The sequence below is a fragment of the Manis javanica genome, chromosome 2, assembly GCF_040802235.1.
Source record: "Manis javanica isolate MJ-LG chromosome 2, MJ_LKY, whole genome shotgun sequence".
NCBI lineage: Eukaryota > Metazoa > Chordata > Mammalia > Pholidota > Manidae > Manis > Manis javanica.
In genome coordinates this window covers 166,286,108-166,309,212 of record NC_133157.1, presented here as the reverse complement: position 1 = coordinate 166,309,212, position 23,105 = coordinate 166,286,108, and the positions used below count along the sequence as shown (strand labels likewise).

The window sequence follows — 23,105 nt, the reverse complement described above, 5'->3', positions numbered from 1 at the left end:
ATCTGCTTATCTAATTTATGCACTGTGTACATTTAAAAAAACATTTAAATTTGTAAACTGGAGAACAGTTAGCTGTTATTTTTTTCACCAGCAGCTTATGTGGCAAAGATAAGCAGATTATTAGACTCCAGAGTTTTAACTGTACATAATATGATTTATAATATAAAGTAATATAATGTATAATATAAAACAGAGTGACAGCTAGCATCTGCTAGGATATTTATAATTACACAACCTCCAACTTAGTAAAATGTAATGATTAAAAAAAATGCTCATTGGACAGCTCTCAGTTTTAGAGGTGTGTTCCTCATTTTGAGCCCAGCTAGCCTCCCACTCATTTCAGCCTCCTGGTCCTCACGACACTCTCTGCACCTTCCTTCCCAAGGTCAGGCTGTTGCCTGTGCTGCAGCGTCATTGTCCAAGTATTTGAAAACAGTTCTGAATTTCCGTTTCAAGGTTTTTTCCCCAGGCTAAAGTTCATCAGGACCCTAAAGTGACACTCTTTTCAGGGCTTTACCACTGCATTACTCCTAACCTCAGAGTGCTCCCTAATTTATGAATGTCCCTTTTAAATTGTAGCAATCAAGATGGCCAGGTCTCCAGGATAGTTATGTCTGGAGCAAAGCAGAGAAGAAATACTACTTCTCTTGATGTGGCGATACTCATTAATGTGCTTTAGCAGCCTGGTTAGTGCACTTGGAGGTTACAGTCGAGTAAAATCCCAGGTGAACAGGGACTGACCTTAGATCCTTAAATGCTAATAGACAATATAGACAAAACCAGTCCAATAAATCTATTGGAAACAATGTGGATTTTTTCCACAAATGTTAAAAATTTTCCTGAAGGCATCCAAGTTTATACTTATTTCTTGAATACTGTTCTAAAATAATTTCTGTAACCAACAAAAAAGATTCCATGAGAATATAGGCAAATAAAAATAGTTTTTTTGGTAAAGTAGATGGGCCTTTACATGGCTTGGTTTATAGACATTAGAACCAGAGCTGCCTATATTTGTACCCATTTAGTGAGCACCTCTTGCTGTGTGATACTGAGAGAGTTAGTTAACTTCCAAGCTTTCATTGCCTCATCTAAAATATGGAAATAAAAAGAGAACCTCCCTCTTAAGATTGTTGTTGACATTAAACGATAAAGGATACTTGTCTGATTTCATCGAATTGAATACATTAGATATGTGCAGTGTTTTATATGTCAGTTATGCATCAATAAAGCTGTTTAAGAAATTAAATTGTAAAGATATTACAATAAAAAAGATACAGGATACAAAATATAAAACATAGGCCACAGCACTTGGTGTTTATAAATACAACAATGCCAATAATTACTGTTATTAATTCTTATAATGTTTGCATTAAACACTTCAAATTATTATCTAATATAGACATACAAGGAAAGGTTAAAGACTTTGGAAATTTGAAAATTTCTACGAAGTTTGTTAGGAAGCTGTGCTTGAGCAATGTTGAATTGTCTGTTTAACTTCAGAGATTCAGCTTATACATATTCAGACTTTCTTATCCCCATTCCTTTAATTCCTCAATCAGCAGAAACTGTCAGTATTTCTCCGTCCCACCAGGACATACTTGTATAAGCTCTACTTCTGCAGTTAACCACACTGTGTTCTACCTACTGATCATTTGTATTTTGTCAGTCTCTCATGCTAGGCCCTGAGTTCCATGCCATATTGGTCTTGAAGCCTCAGTGACAACACACAGTGAGATATTAGAATCTCAGAAGAAACAGATGAATTACTAGTCACAGCTGCAACTAGCAGACTAAGGATCTGTCTGGTTTATTTGCTGATGAATGAACTTACATACGTAGGCACTGGGCCTGCATTCTAATGAAGGTTTTGATTGGAAACTGAAACCCTTTCCCAGGAAGGATATTTCCTTATGAAACAGTTAATTATCTTTTATGATGCTTATGCCATCATATAGTAACTTCAGAAGGAAAATGCCTTTGAGCCCTGGAATGGGCCTTGAAAGCACGAAAGGGTAAACTGCCACAGACCCTTCACCTAATCTTTACTTTATTTCTTTGTACATGTGAAAAAGAAAAAACAACTGTAAATGAAGTAGCAGCAAAATATACCTTAGCTCTGTTTACTACACATATGACTCTGTCAAACATTTTTATTAATTTGACTGAATTAAGTGAGGATGATCCTGTTAACAAGAGCAACCATTTGGAGTGCTTACAAAGGGCCAGGCTCGGGGGTAAGCCTTTGACATGCACTAAACCATTTAAACCCCACAACAATTCTGGGAAGAAGATATTAGAGTTCAATAAGGCACAGAGAATCTAGACAACTTGCCTGAGGTCCACAGATAGTGGCAGAGCCAGGAGGAAAGCAAACTGAGTGGAATGCATTTGGAGAAATCAAACTGAAAGTGTTGCACTGCAATAAAGTTCATAGCCATGCCAACTCCTTCGGGTTTTCTTTTTACACCCTCTTATCTGGGGCCTGAGTCATAAGTTCATTTTATTATTGGTACTTACTAGCTTGTTGACATGCATACATAGAATATGAGAACTTTATAAAAACTGAAATGAAGCAAAAACAGTGATGGCTGCCCATGTTCTCTCTTGAGTTGCCTAAGTATAAGGCATTTTCTTGCAAATTATGTTTTGCTCTAATTAGATCTTAGCATATTACGTTATTTGCAAAGAACAGCCTTCAACTATTGTGGATGTAGATATGCTGGATGTGGCTGCTCATAGCAATCTAGCCATGTTTCTTAAGAGACATTAATGTGCTGTTACTAGCATCAAACTCAGTGTTTTGAGCAACAGGCAATCAAATAAGACCTAATAGCTAGACACAGCAAGTCAATAGTGAGATCTACAAAATACTGATTTAACTCTATCAGCAGCTGTAAGAGGGAAATGAACATATTCAAGCTTTTCCAAACGATCGAGCTAGCAGGGCCGGTTCCTGGACAGGCAACTCACCATCATAAGTGTAGATGTTGATGTTGCGAGGTTCTGGGTAGAAGCAAGAGCAGATCAGTGACAGCATGGACAGCTCCTTCATTTTTTCCTTGTAGGCTGAAATAAAAGACTCCAGGTTAGTATTTTGCATGTTTGAAATTTCCTCTTAGCTTAGTTTGAATAATAATTATAGCCTCCAACAGAATGAATATTACCAGGGACACTGCATTGCTTTCTTTAACAAAATAACCGAATGAAAGATTGAAACAGACCTCTGAAGTGCATATTCCTTATTGCAGAGGACATAATCGCACAGCATGGCAGGCTAGAGAAGTGAGGGAAAGGAAGGTAGAGAAGGGGCTAAGATCCAGCAGGAAAGAAGGGAGAGACAGGAAAGCCGGTGGAAACAGAAACCGACATGATGAGCAGAGATAGGTCCCTTCTAGAGCGTGTGCGTGCAAGTCTATTGCACCTAAGTAAGATCAGGAGGTGTCCCTGGTGGTTCTGCCTGAATGGCCACACAATCATTTGGGGATAAGCAGAGAACTCCTCAGGATAGTTGTTAAGCAGATATATCCTCCAGGGACCTATGTTGCTGCTTTCTCTTCATCCCCAAGTGCACTTCCTTGTATTTTCCTCTTTCCACACATACCAAAAACCTGGATCTGAGATCCGACAAGGATTGTCTTTCCCCTCTGCAAAACCCAGTTTGGATGCCCACCTTGCCAAGCAGCTACTTCCTCCTTCCCCCCTCCTCTTGCCCTTCCCATTTCATTCTCCCCTTCCAGAGGCCTCCTGCCCGGGTGACTTCTGAGGGGATCTTATCACTGTTGGTCATCACTGGGACAAGTGACGGCCAGATGGAGGTGAGGAGGTGAGATCTTCTCACTGTTGTTGATCATTGATATATTAAGGAAAATGGAAGAAAAATGATAGGTATATGGCGTACTACCTGTGAGGAAGTAAACAGATGGTGGTGGCCTAACATATTGAACCTTACAGGTAAGGTTTACCTCTTGGCAGGGTCTTCTGAATATTACTGTAGCCTGGGGGAGGGTGAGTTCCTTGGGAAGATGGGTATTCCCAGAAGTTTAGTTTGGGCATTATTGACCAATGCATTCTTTGTTGACTAACAGGAAACAGATTCCACCCGGATGCTTTAGAGCTACAGAGGATTAGAATGCGGGGGTCCTAAGAGGGCATTTAGTCAACTGTCCTCCCACCCCACCACCAATTTTGCAAATGAAACTGGCCCACAGAGGCCAAAGTCATATGTGGTCAGTGACAAGGCTGGGGCCTCCAGATTAAAATGCAGTAAATCAGTCCAGCTCAGGGTTGCCAGGAGGCTTTATTCTACTTTTACTTTCAGAATGAGGGTCAATGTGTTGAGAAGGATGCACATGCTCCCATATCGTTGAGTCATATGCAAAGATCAAATATTGTCCTATTGCTTATGGTTCAACCTAACATATCCAGAGGGTCTCTTTAAAAGAATCTTCCTTCCTACTTAGTTTATTTCCTTAATATAAGCAACACTATTTGCCTTATGCCATGACATAATCCATTCTGAGAGATTCTATTGGGTGCCTTTGGAATTTTAGAAGGATGGAGCCATTATTTATTTGTCTTATTTATCTATTTAGTTATGATACTTATATAGGTCCAAGTAAGTCTTTACATGGATGTTCAGTGTGAATCAGTTTGTCAGACAGAAACATTTGGTAGTTTAATACATTTAATTCCATGAGCTGAATAAAACCGAGGATAGCAAGGCTTTGCAGGCTGGTACCTTTCCTGTAAGATCATGCAATATGGGATCCAGAACATTTTGCAAAATTAAGCACATACTAGAAGCTTGTGTTAAAGATGCCAACTTTATTAAGGAGGGCCAAACCAAAAATAAAAATAAAAGATTTTCCATCTCGTAGAGAAGTAAAAGATTAAAGCTGTAGAAGAACATGAATTTTCATGGAAGAGAAACTCAACATCTGTCCTCAGTTTCTTAGAAATGAAATTCAGTAGTTTTCAGTAAGACCACTGCTCTGATTAAGGCCAGTAAGTTAATGAAGGCAGTTGATGTAAAGGTGATCAGGGTCCAGCACTTTTAGAGCCCTGAGTATAAAGGATAACCACAGATGAGAAAAATGTTTGCTCTTTACTCTCCTCAGTGGCCTGGGAACAAAACCCAGTTGACTTTTGTGGGTAATTTCTTTAATAAAATCTCTTTTTATTCTTTTTTTTCCCCCTTTTTCGAGGGCTATGACTCTATACACTGCATGAACCTCCCTGGTAGCGGCCATTGCATAGACTCTCTGGTAGAGCTGCTCTGAATCGTAGGGAGCTCCTTAAAGCCAGTGGTAACCACAGCCCAGCAAACCCTGAATTTTTCCCCCCCGCAGCAAAGGCATCCTCTCCATTAAAAAGGATTTCTTCTCCATCTGGTGCAGTTGCTCCAACGTTCCCCCAGGTGGCATGGCCCTTGCTATTCCTCCCCTTTCATCTCAGTCCTTCCCAAAATTTCAAGCCCAATTCATTTCGTCCTTCTCAGTGTTTCTCTCTCTTAGAGGTTCTACTCCTAGTGCCCTTAGATGCTACTTCATAATCATGATTATATACTCTTATACTTGATTATGTACTGTTCAGGGTCATTCGCTACTGTTTTTTTATGTGTAATTTTTATTTACAAAACTATAAGCTCTTTGAAGCCAAATGTTACATCTGACCTATTAAATAATTCTTACTTAGCATAGTTCTGGGTGGAACTGAAAGCAGTTGTTCAATAAATAGTTGTTGGCTATCATGCTCATTGATATTAAGTCAAGCTCTCTCAATTAACAAGTATTTATGATCACCACCTGTGGGCAGGAATTTCTGTGAGGCATTATGGGATTACAGAGAGATGTAAAAGGGTCCCATTCTCAAGGAGCTTTCAAGTCAGCGAAGTGGAGTATATGGATATAAAAATCAATAGAAACACATGCATAATAGGTTAAATGTCAGTGGAGGCACCGATGATTGGTATTAGAAATTCAGAAAAATCTCAAAGCCCTGGGGATATCAGGAGAGGAGTCACAAACAGCTTCATGGTTAGGGTTGCCATATTTAACAAATAAAAATACAGGATGCTTAGTTAAGTTTTTATTTTTTATTTTGGTATCATTAATATACAATTACATGAGCAACACCGTGGTTATTACATTGCCCCCATTATCAAATCCCCACCACATACCCCATTACAGTCACTGTCCATCAGTGTAGTAAGATGCTATAATCCAAATATTGCATGAGACATACTAAAAATTTCCTTGCTTTTGTGAAATTCAAATTTAACTGGGAATACTGTATGGCAGCCAGAGCAAAAGGACTGGATTGTAAAGACTAAATAGTGTTGAGGAAAACAAGGAAGAAAGAAGATATATTTATTATTGTGGACAAGGAAATGGGGTTCTAAAGAGAGTATATGGAAGACTTTTATGGATAGGGCAGTGAGTTTGTGTAGGATTGTTAACTCAGTTCCAGGGGGCATCCTTCATGTCATGGTCTTTGTGAACGTCATTCTCTGTGCTCTGGGACTCCACTAAAGTGGGGTTTTCAGGGTTTACATTTTGATGGTAAGACTTCCTCGGGGTCAATTTGGCTCTAAGACTGGGTAAAATGTTTTGAATTTTTGCTCATGCTGAAGAGTTATGACTTAAAATGGTATGTTTACATTAAAACAAACATGGATATATAAATTTTTTTTACCGGAATGCCAGAATATCATGAGTTTTAAACCTGTAAGCTTAAGAGAAATTTAAGCTTCAGAGTCTAGTTTTGAGTCCACTTTCAGGAATATTCTTGTGGGAAAGTTTGAGAAGCACAGAGGTGGGAATGAATTGGTTGGCTGTCTAAGTCCTGGTTTGTCTGCACAGTTCTGGTTTAAGCATGTTAACAATATCCCCTTTTCACTTTCAAAATGTGGCCATTACAATTATCCTAGTAATAGGGAGCCATCGAACACTTGGTAAGTGGGGAGGGTTACCTGATAAAAGCCTCTTAGATTTATCTCGCCATTTTGTGCAGGAAAGACGTGTTCCCAGGAGACACACTTAAGACACAACTGAATAAAGTTCAGCAGGTCATGTGGTATGGCTCAGGAAAATGGTAGGAAGTGGCAAAGGAAAAAGAAAGGAAAGACACAACAGACTTTATGAAGGAAGAATTCATAGGCAATAATAACTGAATTTGGGGCCAAGGGCAGAGGGAAGACAGCAAGAGATCCTTATAGATGGGTGGTCAAGGGGAGCTTTCCACAGAAGGAGTCACTAAAGCTGAGTCCGGTAGGTTGGGTTGGCCTTGCAGAAAATAAGAATGTGGGTTGAGGTACTGTAAGATATATCATTTGCATAACCCTTTTTATTAACAATAAAATTTCTCAAGCAAATGTGAAGGCTATTAGAAACATGCTAATAAGATTTCAGTATTGGTATTTCATACTTGAACTGGTAATCACTTTCTTCATTGGTTTTTGGAAATCAGAGTGTATTAATTTTCACTATACTCCAATACCAACCAGAGTTGTATGCAAGTTTGTAAGAAGTGGGTGGTAATAGGTAATTCCATATAATCTATTTCATAGTTGGTTGCATTTGCTAATAACTATGCTTGCAAGTAAATGTATTTCTCTAGTGAATTCATTTAGAATTTAACCCACATGATGTATAATAATTCTATAGCAAATATCCAATTACCTAATGATGTATGAGCAGTAATTGTTTTCCATTCTTCCAAATGGCTGCAATAAACTATGAATAATGGTCACAACTGTTATTTGTTGAACACAAACAATGCACCAGGCACAGGGCTAAGATATTAGCATGAATCTTCTCATTTAATCATCTCAGTGATGCTGAGAAAAGGTACTCTAGTAAGTCCATATTTACAGATGAAATATAAAGAGGCAGACAGGTAAAATAACTTGCAACAGCCAATGGATTCTAAAGTGTGGAGTTTAGATTGAATGTATATCTGTCTGACTCTTATGTGTCTTGCTCTTAATGTTAATCACTTCCTCCAAAAATCTGCTCAGGTATGTTACACATACCTTCACTGTCTACATATTGTTTTTAACAAGAAAATAAGGTGTTTTATTACTGATTTTTTAAAAAAGATAGAGAGTTCAAGACTTTTTTCTCTTCACATTTTTCTTTGGGATTTGTTCTTTAATTCCTACATGTGATTTATTGACTACATGGCTATAGGTAAGTAAAGAGATTTATAAAAAGAAAGCACACCTTATTTTTGTTTTTGACTTGTGGATTTTACTTAGGTAGTAAATACTGGTGCAGAAATGGCTACAAAACTCAGGAACAGTTTCTAAAAGGAACTCTGAGTAATATATTTATCATAGACTCTAAGCCCTTTGCTCAAACTTTCAAATATATCTTAATTTTATACATTTTGTTTTAGCAAGAAAATAATGCATGTTATTCATGACAATATACTCTATTATTTTTGAAAGGTCCCAATAATTAAAAGTAAATGGTTTAAAAATTTTCAATTTTGTACTTCACTTGGCTTGTGTGGGAACAACCATCAATATGAGGCTCTGATGATGGACTTGTGTTTTGGATGGCTCTGTTGAATCCCCAGGGTAAGCACATTCCCTTTCCTCCTTTCCTTTCTCATGTTTCCCTGTGATCATGTTAGTCTAACAGAAAATTTTCTTAGCAAGTCGCCAAATACTCAATTTGAATTCAACCTAAATTTTTTCTTTTGAAAGGTCACTGGGAAGGAACACAAGGAAAAAATCAGATAATACACAGAATGCAGGATATAGGTGCCTTGCACTGGTTTTATAGCAATTAGATTTGCATTGGTTCAGAGATTTCATTGACATTTCTTTATTTGAAGCTTGCCAGTATACAAATCTGTTATTTCCAGGTTCTGGTGCCTTTAGGACCTAGGAAATTGGGGTGATAGCTGTGAACTTTGTTGACAGTCCTCACTGCTGCTGCCAGAACTGCAAAGGAAAGCAGACAACAGCAGAAAACAGAGTACTTTGCTGATTGGTTCTAAGAAGACCTGAGACTTAAGCCCACGTTATTAAACAATGAACTCACACTACTCCATTGCCCTCTGAATTCTATCCTCCTGTCCCACTACCTTAGTCTTTACATAGATGGGAATCAGTGACCTAAATTTTTTTTTCTTTTGGTGCCTTCTTTTTCCATGTCATAAATTAAACTCCTGATGCTCCTTCTAACTTGATTTGACCATTTGTGTGTTACTGTGTGAATGTGTGTGTACTGGTATATTGTGTTTGGTAGTTTGGTTGTTTTGGGGTTCTAGAGCTCAAGGTCAGATTATTTTCTAAAAGTCAAGTCTATCATACCATTTAGAAATACTTTAACGTGGCTCCATCACTTGATTTTCTTCTTGAAGGGTGAAATCAACTAAGATGATTTTATTTGAAACACTTATATGCTATATTGGCTTAATTTGGACCTTAAAAATCTTTGGTTGATGACCATGTGTTTGAAGATTCAACATTTAAATGAAAAATAAATCTCAGATTTTTAAAGATCTATTTTAACATCCAAGAAGATCACTGATATGAGGTAATGTTTTAGTTATTTCTGCTATGCTGATGTAATGCTTATTGGCTTAGTATAAAAATGGATTCAGTCTACATTCATTCTACCCACCTGTTCCCCGAAGAATTATGGTTTCCTAAGATATAATGACCAGGGAGGGTTTGAAAGATTAATGTTGTGATCAGCTGAAATAGCATACTTTTTCTGTAGGAATAGATATCAAATCAAATTAAGGGACATGAAAGATCACTGCTGTACAACCCATCATTGGGTTTTACAGAGACACATGAAGCTCTTAAATTTAAATTCAATTGATTCTTGGCAAAGCCACTATGATAAGGAAAAGAAATTGGATGACATGAATCAGTCCTTGTGATCAAAACTGTAATAAGAGCAGTAAATTGTACCAACTGGGGACCTTCACCTTTCTCTTGATTCCGGTTAAAGCTCCTGCTGAGTTTAATGAGAATGCCACTGCATCATGCTGGGTTTTGTTCTTTTTTTCTTTCCCCCACTAGAGAAATTCTTATAGTCTGACATGGAGATCAAACAACACAGTGGTTTACATGAGCGATGCAAGCACTTTGTTTATGTCTCAAGATTTTATCACCAAGTTAATTTTGAGTACTGAAGGATATTTCTTCTTAAGACTTCAATATATCCGGTAGTCCTAACAAGCCTAAGGTGATAGCTAGATTAAATGAGACAAAGTTAAATGAGACAATGCCAGGGTGAAAAAATAGAGCGTCTGTTTATCTGGCTGAGTGGAGCTCTCACATAATAATGACTCTTCTTTTTTCCTGCCTGCCGAATGTCTTTTGAGGCTGCCATGATGTTCTCCAAATTGTCTTCAAAATGGCTTAATGTGTCAAGCAAGTGAAATTTCTCCCCATTACTTTGTAGTTTTTTTGGCAGAAAAATACTTTGCATCCATTCTAATTCAACTAAATTCATTCTTCCTACATGAACTAATGATTGCATTTGTGGGGTCAATTTCCAAAATGAAGATGTTTTGGTCATCAATGATAAGGACCTTGGTTTATCACATGGCTGTCGTGCGTACCCTTTCTCCAGAAAATACGCCCCAAATAAGCTTCTATTGCAAATAGATTTTTAGAATTAAATCTATAACTTGTGTCTTTGTATTGAATAAAGTGGTATAAGACTATATATATAGTGAATAACCAATTATGTTCTCAGTGAAAGCAGAAACTTTCAGAAATGGAAAAATTGCAAAATAAAAATCCCCCTGTAATATAAGACTCAGATGACTTTATCTTGTTTAATGAGCCAGTTTGTTCTCCTTGAATTGACCAGTGGTTTAGACACTGAGGATACACAATGAATTACAAGAGAATGCTACCTATTATCAAGAGATGGGGTTGCCTGTCTTCAGATAATGGAATATGCTAATTTATATAGAACACTGAGAAGAAACAGAGTAGGACTTAACAGAGATTTAGTGATTTGCCTGACAAGCCCTATCAGTTACACCCTGATTTAATTCAATCTGAAAGTTTGCTAAAAGTTCAAGATGTATTTCTTGAAGAGTTTGCATGTAAACTTCTGCTTCCTTGAATGGTGTAAAGTTCCAATGCACGTGAAGAGCTCCTTTTGTTTTTTTGTTCTGAGTGTGTCTTACGAAATGTATACTACTTACAATAGTAGGATCAACTGCAAATAAAGGAATTATTTGAACTTGGTGTTACTGCCAAATAACGTTAATTAAGGTTCCACTGAATAGAATCCTTATCTGGTTAGTATACAAACCATACTTATAACAGTCTCCTTAAATGTTTTCTTATGAAATTATTAAATAAACAATTAATAGAAGATAAGTATTCCAAAGGCCACAAAAGCCTCATATAGGGGCCAGCATTTTGTTTGCTTCCAAAAACCTAAGAAGAATTACAGGATCTCATTCAATGAACTTTGTAAAATGCACAGCATGTACCATTTATCTAACAGTGCCCTAAAAGTTGGATTTTCAAATCATATTCATTGGAGTTGTATTTCAGTCGTCCACTCAAAACCTGTGCAGTTTATGCTTATGTAATTGGTATAGTGAACAAAAACTGAACAGTCAGGTAATTTTTTCCCCTATTGAAAACAGGTCTTGTGACTGCTAGTCATCTATCCTACAGTCACTTTCTGTCAGAGAATAGAATGAACAAAATACACATTAAAAAAAATAGGATATATAAATATTGTTAAGGTTTAGAACTACCTGATATCAAGCAATGATTGCAGTGGTATTATTCCTGAATACCTCTGGGAGTATGTGAGAGGAATGGGAACTTTGCCGTGAGTGTGTGGCATCGTGTTATAGCTGCCACAGTGTGATTATCCTCAGCAGCCACTTTTTAGGGAGCTGACCCAGCATGAAAGAAATCTTTCAGGTTAATCTAGTTATGCCATGAAAACTGCTTTGTTGTTTTGGAAATAAAATGCTACTTCTAGAAGCTTTGCCACTTAAAGATTCATTTTCTGAAATAGGGTTTATCAGATCATACACTAGAACTTGAATTAGCATAATTTTCTGCAAGGAACCTAACCACTATATAAAGCAAGTGTATTATGCCTTAATCTTCTGCATGCTGGTCAGGTATGTGTCATCACTGTTAAAATACAAAAGACAACTTAGTCCAGGTTAAGTTTTCTAAATTTTCTTTGTTTCACATGCTTTTTTTTTTTCTGGGCATTTTGTATTAAAAGCTCTTCTAAGAAATGGTATCTTCAGTGGTGCTTTTGCATGCTCATGTGATGATGTGTAGTTTTGTTATTCTTTTCATGCCATAGTATCATCTTGCCATTTTTTTGTAATAAAGCAAATGGCTACAAGAGAAGATAGAGATTGAAAATTGGGTTTTAATTTATGTGAAATAGCCCATTTTAGGGCTGGGGGGTGGTGGCGGGACAGAATGTAGAAGTGAGAAAGCAGATGTAACAAACTGAAGTGATGGTAGGCTTTAAACAAATATCAGTATCTTTCTTCGATATTTGACTGTTATGTTTCTAAATCTGGTTGTACATTTTTGATGTTGAGTAATAAAAGGAATTTATTTTGCATTGTGTGGCATTTTTCTTTTTCTTTTCTGAGATCTGGGAAGTCTTTATCTTCTCTTTCAGAGCATTTGGAGCAGACTTAAAAAGGTGGTCACATATATTTTAGTCCTCTTGGGAAGCCAATTCCTTTGCCTGTGAAGACCAGTGACTCAGGTACAGAACAGAATTCTTGGGGTGCATCCAGCACCGTTACCTGCTGCTGCTCCAGCTGACCGATACGATACATGTACTCTGTACTATTCCCACAATTACAAATTTTCATGAAGAATGGCATTTTTGTTTTACTTTACAAAATTCTGGAATGTGGTAAGACTCAAGTGAAACTGTGACCTTGCAAAGCAGCACAAGTTCAAATTACTCCCATGTTACAGGTAGGAAAATAAGTATTAGATGGTGACTGGATTATATGACACTTGAGGTCTTTTCAGAATTTAAGATCGTTTTACTTGAGTAAGTCACTTAACCTTTCTGGACCTTTTTTTCACCTATAATTGGTATCTCCAAGCTCTGGAATTGTTATGATTCTACAAATTAATTTAGCAAATTTTGTCTTAAATGCAGTAACTTTCCCATTGCATATAAATTCACCTATTTTTGTTTGTTTTCCTTTAAAGAAAGTAAAGGCTTGCTTTGTCAACCTTCCTTTAAACAAAATAATTTGAAGTGTTACAGTTTAAAGAAAAGGAAAACTTACTCTTGGTATTTCTGCTTTTCTAATTGCTTTCTTTTTCCAAATCCTCATATTCGATAATATTTATATGATAGATGTAAAATATTGTGATAGGTAATGTACTTCATAAGGCAATTCAGGTTTTGAATTTCAAATCATCAAACTATGAAGGCAAGTTTCACTTTTTCACATACAACATGAAAGATTTATTTTTGGCTTTACCTATAGTTTTTCACTGTTAGGCAGAATAAGTGATGCATAAAATCTAAGCTTTCTGACTGCCATCTGGAACTCTTGAATTCATGACACTCATTCTTAAGATAAGAGAAGAATTGTGTGTTGGCATACTGGCTGAGTTAGATTGGAATAACCTACGCGTTTTATTTTATTTGCAGCAGCAAGTTCCATATGACTTGGTCATATACAGTCCCAATTAAAAACACTGAAGGCAAAATGGAATCAAGTGTTTGATCTGCCTAGATAAAGATGAATTGGAATTTGGCATAATAAATTGCTGATATTATTAAAAAATCACAACTTGGTCCTATGTAACACATAAAGACACAATGTTTCCTCTCTTTTATGGCCTATTTTCCCTAGATTTATTCAGCCTAAATATTACCCATAAAAAAGTGGCATGCTTTGGAATATTGCTCACATCTTCAAAACATTTGCTAGTAATAATAGGTAGAGCAGGACAGAGGATCTGTGTACTACTGTGTGGTGACGATTCACAAATGTCTCCACAGGTGTGACTCACTCAGTTCCATAACCACAAGGTTGGGTTTGTATCTTCCTAACAACAGAAGTGAATCAAACTTAATGGCTTCCAAACCAAGGACCTTTGAGTTTCTTCTCCTTTCTAAGACATCATATTTTTCTGTCTTGTTTCACACAGTTTAGCCCTTATTCTTCTGCTGTTTTTGCTTGCTGCTGTTTCTTCCCAACTATATTTAAGCTTCTTACGGTTGAGAGAAGGTGTCATATTTAATGTTTTCATTATACCAGCCCCATGTAAGGGCAGTTTCTGTGTTCTCTAAATGCTTGTCCATTGGGTGCCGGACAGGTTGGGGCTGCCTATAGTTGCAAATACCTGTTGAATCTGTCAGTGGCCCAACTGGCTTCTCCATTGAAACTAGGTAGAGTGGGGCTTAAAAACGCAGATGTTGGAGCCAGATTGAGCTCAGCTTTTCTCTCCCCTAAATTTACTAGCTTCATTTTATGCTACAGACAGGTATTTCTGTGTATTTTGTAGTAGCCTACTGCTCTCACATAGCCCTTATTCCATAGCTGTAGCTATTTGATAGTTTCAAAATGGTACTAGTTGGGATGGAATTATTGTTTGGTTCCCAGGAGAAATTTAAGAAAGCCCTCCCACCTCTATCCTTCATGATGTTCAACTTCACAACAGTAGGTAATCAACTTTCTCTATTCAAGCAGAAAAAGGAGGCAAGGAAATGTTTGCTCTAACTTTATATGTCCCCCTCCAACCCCAATACTGACTAAAGGTGAATGTTTACCCTGGGAGTTAAGAATATGAATAGGAGCTGAAGACTTATGAGATGTTTTCAACCTTTGGTAGTTTATTAAACACTGTGAGCATGAGTTTATTTATCCACACCACAGAGATAGGATATTGTTCTAAGGATTGCATCAGGTTGAAAAACTGATAGAAGATTGTTAGTATCTAAGATTGATCTTTTCTAAATTGATCTGTATTCGAGTGACCTTTTGAAGTTTTACTGGGCTTGGGCTAGTGTAGTGGGGTGACACCTTGTTTCTCATAATGCTGCCAACTTATCTTATCTTATCCGTACCTCAAGTCATCAAACACAATCAGGGCTCCTACTAGGTCCAAGGAAGGCTGTGTGTGTGTGTGTGTGTGTGTGTGTGTGTATATATATATATATATATGTATATGTGTGTATATATATATATATATATATATATATATATATGTAGATAGATGGATAGATAGATAGATAGATATAGTGGTTAACCAGGTGGGCTCTAGGGTGAGACTGATTTGTCTTAAATACTGACCCTACTATCTATTGGCTGTGTGATGTTTCCTCTCTCCCTTTCTCACCTGTGAAAATGGAGATAATAATTCCTATAAGGTGCCTGGCATGGTCACAGAACTCAACACAGGAAGTATTCAATACATGTTAGCCAACAGTATTATTACTGCCAGTCACAGAACGGCTGTAGGGGAGACACAGTAAATGAAATTTGGATGTAAGAAAAGAATGTCTGTAGCAAAATAGCAAGTTAAAACACAGCTTACAGTGAGGACGCTGGATGCAGTGGATAGAGTGCTAGATTTGAAAGCTAGCTCTGTCCTGAACGTTTGTGACCTGCAGCAAATATCTTAAATTCTCTTGGCTTTTGTCTTCCTTTCCTGTCAAATGGGGGTAATGAAATCTGCTTCTGGGTTGCCATAAAAAATTAAGTGGGAAAAAGCAGAGGGAAGACATGTGACATGTAGATGGCCGATGCATACAGTAGGGGAACAGAAGTGATGAGGAAGTTGATAGCAAAAATATGCTAGATGATATATGGCTAAACCCAGATTTACTGCTGGACAATAAACCAATTAGAATTCACAGGAAAGAAAGATCAAGGAAAGCTAGATTCCAGGTTAACTTGGAAAGCCTGTTGCTGTTTGTTTCAAGAGCAAATCCTTTCTCAGAAGTAATTCTGAGAAATCCTATTTGACTTCTCAGCTGATTATCCTCACCCTATGTATTTGCCATTCACTTCTAAAATGTACCCAAAGTGATGAAATGTGTAGTTTTCTGAACAGAGTAACTTCATGGCTATTTGCTATTTGTCAGGAGTGACAAATCCCTTTGTAATAAATTTAAATGGTAGGCTTTCATTCTTTTCAGCTATGTAAGTAGGACACAAAGTCCAGTGTTCTCTGCCAAGTTACATTTTTTTTTTGCATTTCTTTTCTTGGATAAATTGTAACACAGTTTGCTGCAATTCATAACCACGACAGACTGCAACAATGTACACTGGTTGTTTTTTGAAACTTCAGTTTAAATTTCAGCAAATGGAGTCCAATTCTTTCAAAAATGCTTATTCCAGTTATTTCTTCAATGTTAGTCCTGAACTTAGAAAAATTTTCATCCTAAAAACTGTCACTTTCTTTTCTTGTTCTACTACCAACCATTTAAAGCCAAGGTTTTTAATAGAAGAAATGTGAGTCTTTTATACCTTTGTGTTTTGGCTCAGTATTTCAGAACTTTGTTAGATTTCCTTAAACTGAGGAAATGCCTAAATTTTCTGTAAAACTGAACTCTCCTATCCAGTGGGATGTATTATGAACTTGTGAGGATTTAAATTGTTGAAATGCTTTCATATAAAGCTTCTCCTTTGTCATTATTCTACATTTATGAGAAGGCAGGAGTCTATCTTATCATCTGTTTTTTATGGCCTATAAATGTGAAATATATTGAATATTTTTACATGTATATTGTTATAATCAACAGTGTCTAATTTGAAAAAGAACTATACTAATAAATGTAAGCATATGTTTCTGTTAATATGCCTATTTGAAAAAAGGTTATACTTTCAAATTACATTTCTATTAATATGTCTGCAGTTATGTCATAAATAAAATTCCTAGTTTATGTACAAATTGATATTTTGGAAGCAAAACAAAATACTTAGATTGCTCTTTTATATTGGTACTCAATTATCCTTCCTTAGGCCTTGGTTAAGTCAGATGAATTTTAATTTGATGTCTCAGGATATTTTTATTACTCTAGTAATTACATTCTGCTAACACCTTATAGATTTTTACTAATTGGTACCTGAAGCACTATTGATTGAAAAGGTGTTACTTTCATGAATGACTCTAAGTATCCATACCCTTTTCCCTACCATCTAAGGAATATTATGTCTGTACTGTTTGGTTATAATATCTTTGTTGTGCTCATCTAAGAATGGTTGGAGAGGACGGAGGCCAAAGTAATCCGGAGAAGAAAGTACCTGGAGTTATCCCTGAAATAAAAGATCTAGCTGAAGGAAGGGTGTTGAAAATGGAGGTAAGACAGCAGGAAAGTGATAATAACAACCACAATAATAAGTGGGAGCTAGAGGGTTAGACTGGAGAGGTAAGGACTAGAGATTGTATAAAAGCCAAGTCATGGGGTATCTGGATGAAACAGAACGGTTAATAAAATTTTAAAGAATGAGAAATTCTGTATGGGTGTGTGATGTGATGTAATTCCCCTTTTCCTGCTCTTCAAGAGACCTCAGTGTGGACTTCACATTTTAATGCTTCTGGAATTGTTTATTTCTACTGAATATGACATTTTATGTTGATGAGCCTTACTGGGTAGACAAGAAGGGTCAATTTATTGAAGTTATATAATGTATTTGAAGTTTGGTGAGATATGAAATATAATAAGGAGACATGAGAAGTATATGCAAGAGAAGTATACTTTTAATTCTGGCATTACTCAGAATGCATTTGTCTTGGAGGTATACTGTATTTTCTGTCATAAAATATACCAGCTCTCCCTCTATCATAAAGTATTAATGAGTAGTGATCATTTCCTAGATTCCAAGTAATTTCTAATAGATTTGTAAGTATATGTAGAAATTCACAAAGTATAAGAATTTAGATACTTTAGATCAATATTTTTATTTAGTATTTTTGTCATGTATTTAGAAGGTCAGAGAAGATTAATCTTTCATTACAAAGTGCTTAACATTCAATTGCTTACTTAATTCTCTTAATAACCATATGACTTAGGTGCCATTATTTTCCCCATTTCACTGCTGAGAAAACTGGTATGTAAATGATAATTTGCTCAATGATCATCAGATGTGAATAGCGGAGAAGGGTTCAGAACCATGCCATATACCCAGTCCACCTCTAATCTGCGAGTTCTCTCTTACACACGACAGTAATATTCCCCCACCTAATCTTTTTTGGAGGGGGCTGAACTCACAGTACTGTTTTTAATTTTCAAGGATTTTGTGTTCTTTTAAGTTCCATGGAGGTTGCATTTCTTACTATGCAGAGCTTTTCCCTTTTGTTTTTAACTTGTGGAGGCAGTTTTAAAATAAGCTTTCCGCTTAAAAATTTAAAAATTTGAGTTTGGGCTGCTTTGTCTAAGCTGAGCTTGCACAGTTGCTTGGGGGGCAGACTCACAGTATAGAGAATATAGAGATGGTGCTGGCAAGGGGCATACATGGAGCCAGATGAGAACTTTGTACTGAGCTTTACCTCTGGCTTGTCAACCCTCTCACATATTCTATATCTATGTGCTGAGGTACCCCTGCTTTCCATGACACTTCTCTTAGCTTGGTGGCTGTCATCCTGGGCCACTATTCACCATCCTTCTCTTAAAGAAGGTCGGGTTGGGGAGCAGTTGAAAAGGGATTGACTGTACTAAAACTTTGGGTGAGTCTGTTGCCTCTTCCCAGCCAGTGTTTATTTAAGAAGAATTTTAAAGAAGAAACTTATGTGGGATCTAAGCATAGCCCTTTAAAATATCAGAGAGTATTGTCTGAGGAATTCACTCAACATTTTATGTCAATTTTTATTATTTAGGAAGTATTTTTCAAAAATCAAATGACTCAGTTTCTGACATGCTCCTTTTTCCCTCTTTACTCATCCTAAATGCATGTGCAATGGTATTTTCATGAATAAAATATCCAGTTATTCTATCTAATGACAATTAAAAAATGCAACCCCTTGCATTTACATACTATTTGACAGATACTAATTGCTTTCACATTCATTTCCTCCATTCTGAAAACACCCTTCTGAAATAAAGACAAGGTGCTGAATTAGAGGAATGGAGAGGAAAGGTAACCTGACCAAGGTTGGTTAGTTGAGAGTAAAGGCTAGAACTCAGGGCTTCAGAATCCTGCTCCTGGGCTCTTCCTGCAATACAGCACCTGCAGGGCTGCCGGGCCTTGGGGTCTCTGCTGCTTTGAGTCCACACTGAGAGCTGGTGAGAGGGAGAAAGTTTAACTGTCTGGTACCCCACTGGGTCCTGGCATTAGGTTTAATCCTAGAGTGGTTCTTGACCAGCAGCATGAGCACTGCCTGGAAGCTTGTTAGAAATGCAGATTCACAGGGCTCACCTCGGAATGAAGGAATCAGAACCCTGGAGGTGGGATCTGAGGTTCCCAAATACTGCTGGTGCTTGGTAAGCTTGAGAAGCATTTTGAGTAATAGATGCCTGGCTGGACTGGCTGAGAGAAATCAGTTAAACATTTAAACTTTGCATCCTTTGGGTGGATCACAGTACTTCCTAATTGATGTTCTTAGTCTATCATCATGTACTGTCTTGTAACATTGTGGGGAAGTGTAATAAAATTGTTAAAGTGGTGGAAACTTCTATTTATAAATTACTATTATTGGTATTCACTTTTTTTGTATGAACAGTTCATTTTCTTCAAAAGACCAAATTCCCCAAGGCTAAAGACCATGCTTGTGTATATTTCACAATACTTAGCACAGGCTTCAGAAGAGATTTGGTGCTTGAATCTATTTCATTTTAGTTAATGCCACGGAGTACAATGACTTTGGACTGAAGGCAATATGCTTAGTGTGTGGCTCTCCTCACTTGTGTATATTTGATTACAGGACAGTGGAGTAAGTGCTAAATTTTATTAGTTTATTTTTTGTTTTATATAATACATAGATATAATATATAGCATACTATGTATTATAGTGCCTCACAGCACTATTATACCTAACATATATTTAATATCATATATGTATCCACATATTATATCTTTGTTAGACCTATATTCTGGTCCTGGTTCTGAAGCTCACCACCTGTGACCTTCACTAAGTAAATTCTTTGAGCTTCAATTTACTCCATTTAAACAGAGTGACATGTATAGGAAGCCCATCTTATAAGTAATTATATGAAGATTAAAATGGATGGAGCAGGTGAATATTTTCTAAGAACTGCAAGGTCCAATATAGGTAGATCATGATTTCTAATTTTTTTGAACATTTTTCAATTTTCTATGTTTGCTTTTTTTTTTTTTTTTTACTATGAATGGAAAAAGTAGGTCAGAAGAATGAAAAGATGATTTTAAAAGTGAAACAGTAGTCTTGGATCATGTAATCTGTGCATCCAAAGACCAGAACTGGCTCTGGCAAATTTCCGTGTGTTTGAACAATGATAATGACAAGGATGCTACCTGGTGCTTCTCACATATAGCTGTTTAAGACTTCAAACACAACTATGGATACTAGTTCTGGGGATAAAAAAGAACTCTCCTGTAGCAAAGACAGCTGTGTTCTGAAGCAGGGTTCCAAAGCAGGCCATAGTAAGGCTAGCCTCAGTTCAGCTGCCTGAGATGGCTGACACCTCTTCCTGTGAGGGTCTGAGAATGATAACAAGTGACGTCTTGGTGAGATTCCCTGGTCTCAGTTTTGCAACAGTCAGTATAGTATAAATTAGAGCTTTATCCTGTGAGTTAGGTTTCTATCACTAGGAAGCCCAAACTGAAAGATTATTATTAAGTTTACTGTGAGCAGGTCTGTTGGATGAAAATTAAACTTTATGGCTGAAGTTTATAGAAAAACATCTTCCAATGAGGGAGTGGAATGCTAATAAAAAGTTAAACTTTAAAATACGCTCTTGTAATAAAGTATTTGTGGGACTAAGTTTAGGTAAACTTCATCCACTTCTTTTTATCCTGACATACAGACATACAACTGAAAGAGTGATGTATTCATATTACTGATTATTATACTAAGTGCTTGTACTAATGGATGAGGTACAAACTCTGATATCAGAAGTACCTTTGTTCCGGAAAAATAAGTGTTAAATAAGCACTGTTACAGTAACTGCTTTATGATTTTGGTTTAAAAATAATCAGTTCCAGACAATATTATTTTTAATGTGCTATGTAATAACTTGAACTATGTATTTCTGATCAGAAAAAAAGTTTGAGACCTTGTAATTTTTCAAAGTATTAAATATGTTCATCTGGAGGCCAACAAAATTACAGATGAGAAAAACCTTAAAATTTTTGTTACGGTTTTATAGTATAATGTATGGCTTTTTCTCTTAAGCACAATTCCTAGAGAAGCTGTATTTCTAGATGACTAGTAAAATGATTGCTGAAATGCATTAATTAACCTTTACATTCACATAAAAGTGTTTCGTGAGAATAAATGTACACAAAATGTTACCTTTTATCATGACTAATAAAAATGGGTTACATAAACACAGGTTTTACTACTGCAAATGTCTCCCTGACAAATGATAGGACCTGATTCTTTCATTAAAAGATAATTAAAAATGTTTCATTAGGGATTCAGAACTTTCCCACAGATCCTTCCCGCTTGCCTGTTTAAATAAGATGAAGACAGTCTTGAAGTAATAGCTAATAATGATATTAAATATGGATGCCTGGGCTGTATATCTTTTAGTTCTAGATTTATTTTATAAAACAAATATGAAAATTAAGCACCTAGGGTCTGTGGAGATTATTAAAGATCCATTTTAAAATTTACTAACCATGATGGTACTGGTTCGATAAAAAATTTTTTCTCCGAACTGCTCGTCAGTGTGTCCACTCCAGAAGTCCCTGCTGCTCTGCTAGCTGAGCCTTCAGAGCGCGTGGGCTCTATACACTACAGCCCCCAAGGTCTCATCCTTCTTTCCCCAAAAAACCTAAATGATGGCTGTTATTTTAATAGGTCCCTGGTTAGCTGTTAAAACTAGTCATCAATTTGAAGGTCTTTCTTGTTCAGGTGCGTCTGAGTGCTAAGAAAGGATAAGAGCATCACAGGTGTGTTAAACAAAATGGCTGTATCACAGGTTTGCCCTCCCTGGTGGAAAGACGGAGGAGATATGAGAGCAGCTGGGTAAAGGCACAGATTCTGGAGCCAGATGGCCCAGGCCCATATTCTGAATCTGACTAACTTTGTGACTTTGGGTAAGTCACTTCACCTCTCTGTGCCCATTTCTCACACGTAACAGTACCTACTTTTTAAGATTATTAGATAACTACTGTAACTAATAGGTGTAAAGTGCTTCATGCCTACATGTTACATATGCTACATAAGGTTAAATCAATATATGAAAATCACTCCCTACTGACACTCTGAAGTTGATGTCTATGCTAGAAAAATGATTCTTGAAAGAAAGCAATGTTATGGGAAAACTGCTCATTGAAGGGCTGGTTAAGAAATTTTTTGGCTCAGTCTTAAAGGTCCTGAAGTTTAGATTTCTGTTCTCTCCAAGTGAGGTATATACACAGCCCCACAACAGATGGCTAGGACCAAATGTCTGAGGCACGCATTGCTTTCCCAATGTCGTCCTAGCATGCCCCCCCTTTTTAATGTACCAGTAGTTTGCAAAAATAGCAAGTTTCCTAGCTTTTGAAAGACCTGAAACTAACAGTTAAAAGCAACAGCAACAAGGAATGGGTTGACCTTGAGGCTTAATCTGTTTTCACACTGAGTAACAGTATATTTTACCACCTCTGGGGCCAGTTTTAATGGGCAATACATTTTTAGTGCCCTGTTAGGGAAACGTTGTATTTCTAATTTGAGGTATTTCATGAATAGTATCACTGTTCCAGAAATGTGGCAATGTTTGCATGGTCAACCACCAACTTCTGGGGAGGCCTGACAGATGGTATCTTTGATATCACTTGAAGACCTGCTTTTTTCCTCTCGGTTGACTTTTTAGAAAGTTAGTATCGAATAATGGGGGTCCTTCATTGGCTTAAGGAAGCAAAATGCACACACATAATCTGTTTTCAAATATACAGCCACACTTGAAAAATTATTAATTATTTTCTCATGTGGTATCCAGGAAGAAACTCTCTGTTAGAATAATTTG

At 36.8% G+C, this 23,105-nt stretch overlaps 1 protein-coding gene across 1 annotated transcript in view; it reads right to left on the bottom strand.

The window, feature by feature from the left end:
• The window catches only part of STMN2 (stathmin 2), a 51,671-nt gene that overhangs the window by 22,891 nt on the left and 5,675 nt on the right, over positions 1-23,105 (bottom strand). Inside the window, exon 2 of the mRNA XM_036998297.2 lies at positions 2,971-3,066. Within this exon, the coding sequence (XP_036854192.1) occupies positions 2,971-3,066 (96 nt within the window). The remainder of the gene's footprint in view (positions 1-2,970; positions 3,067-23,105) is intronic.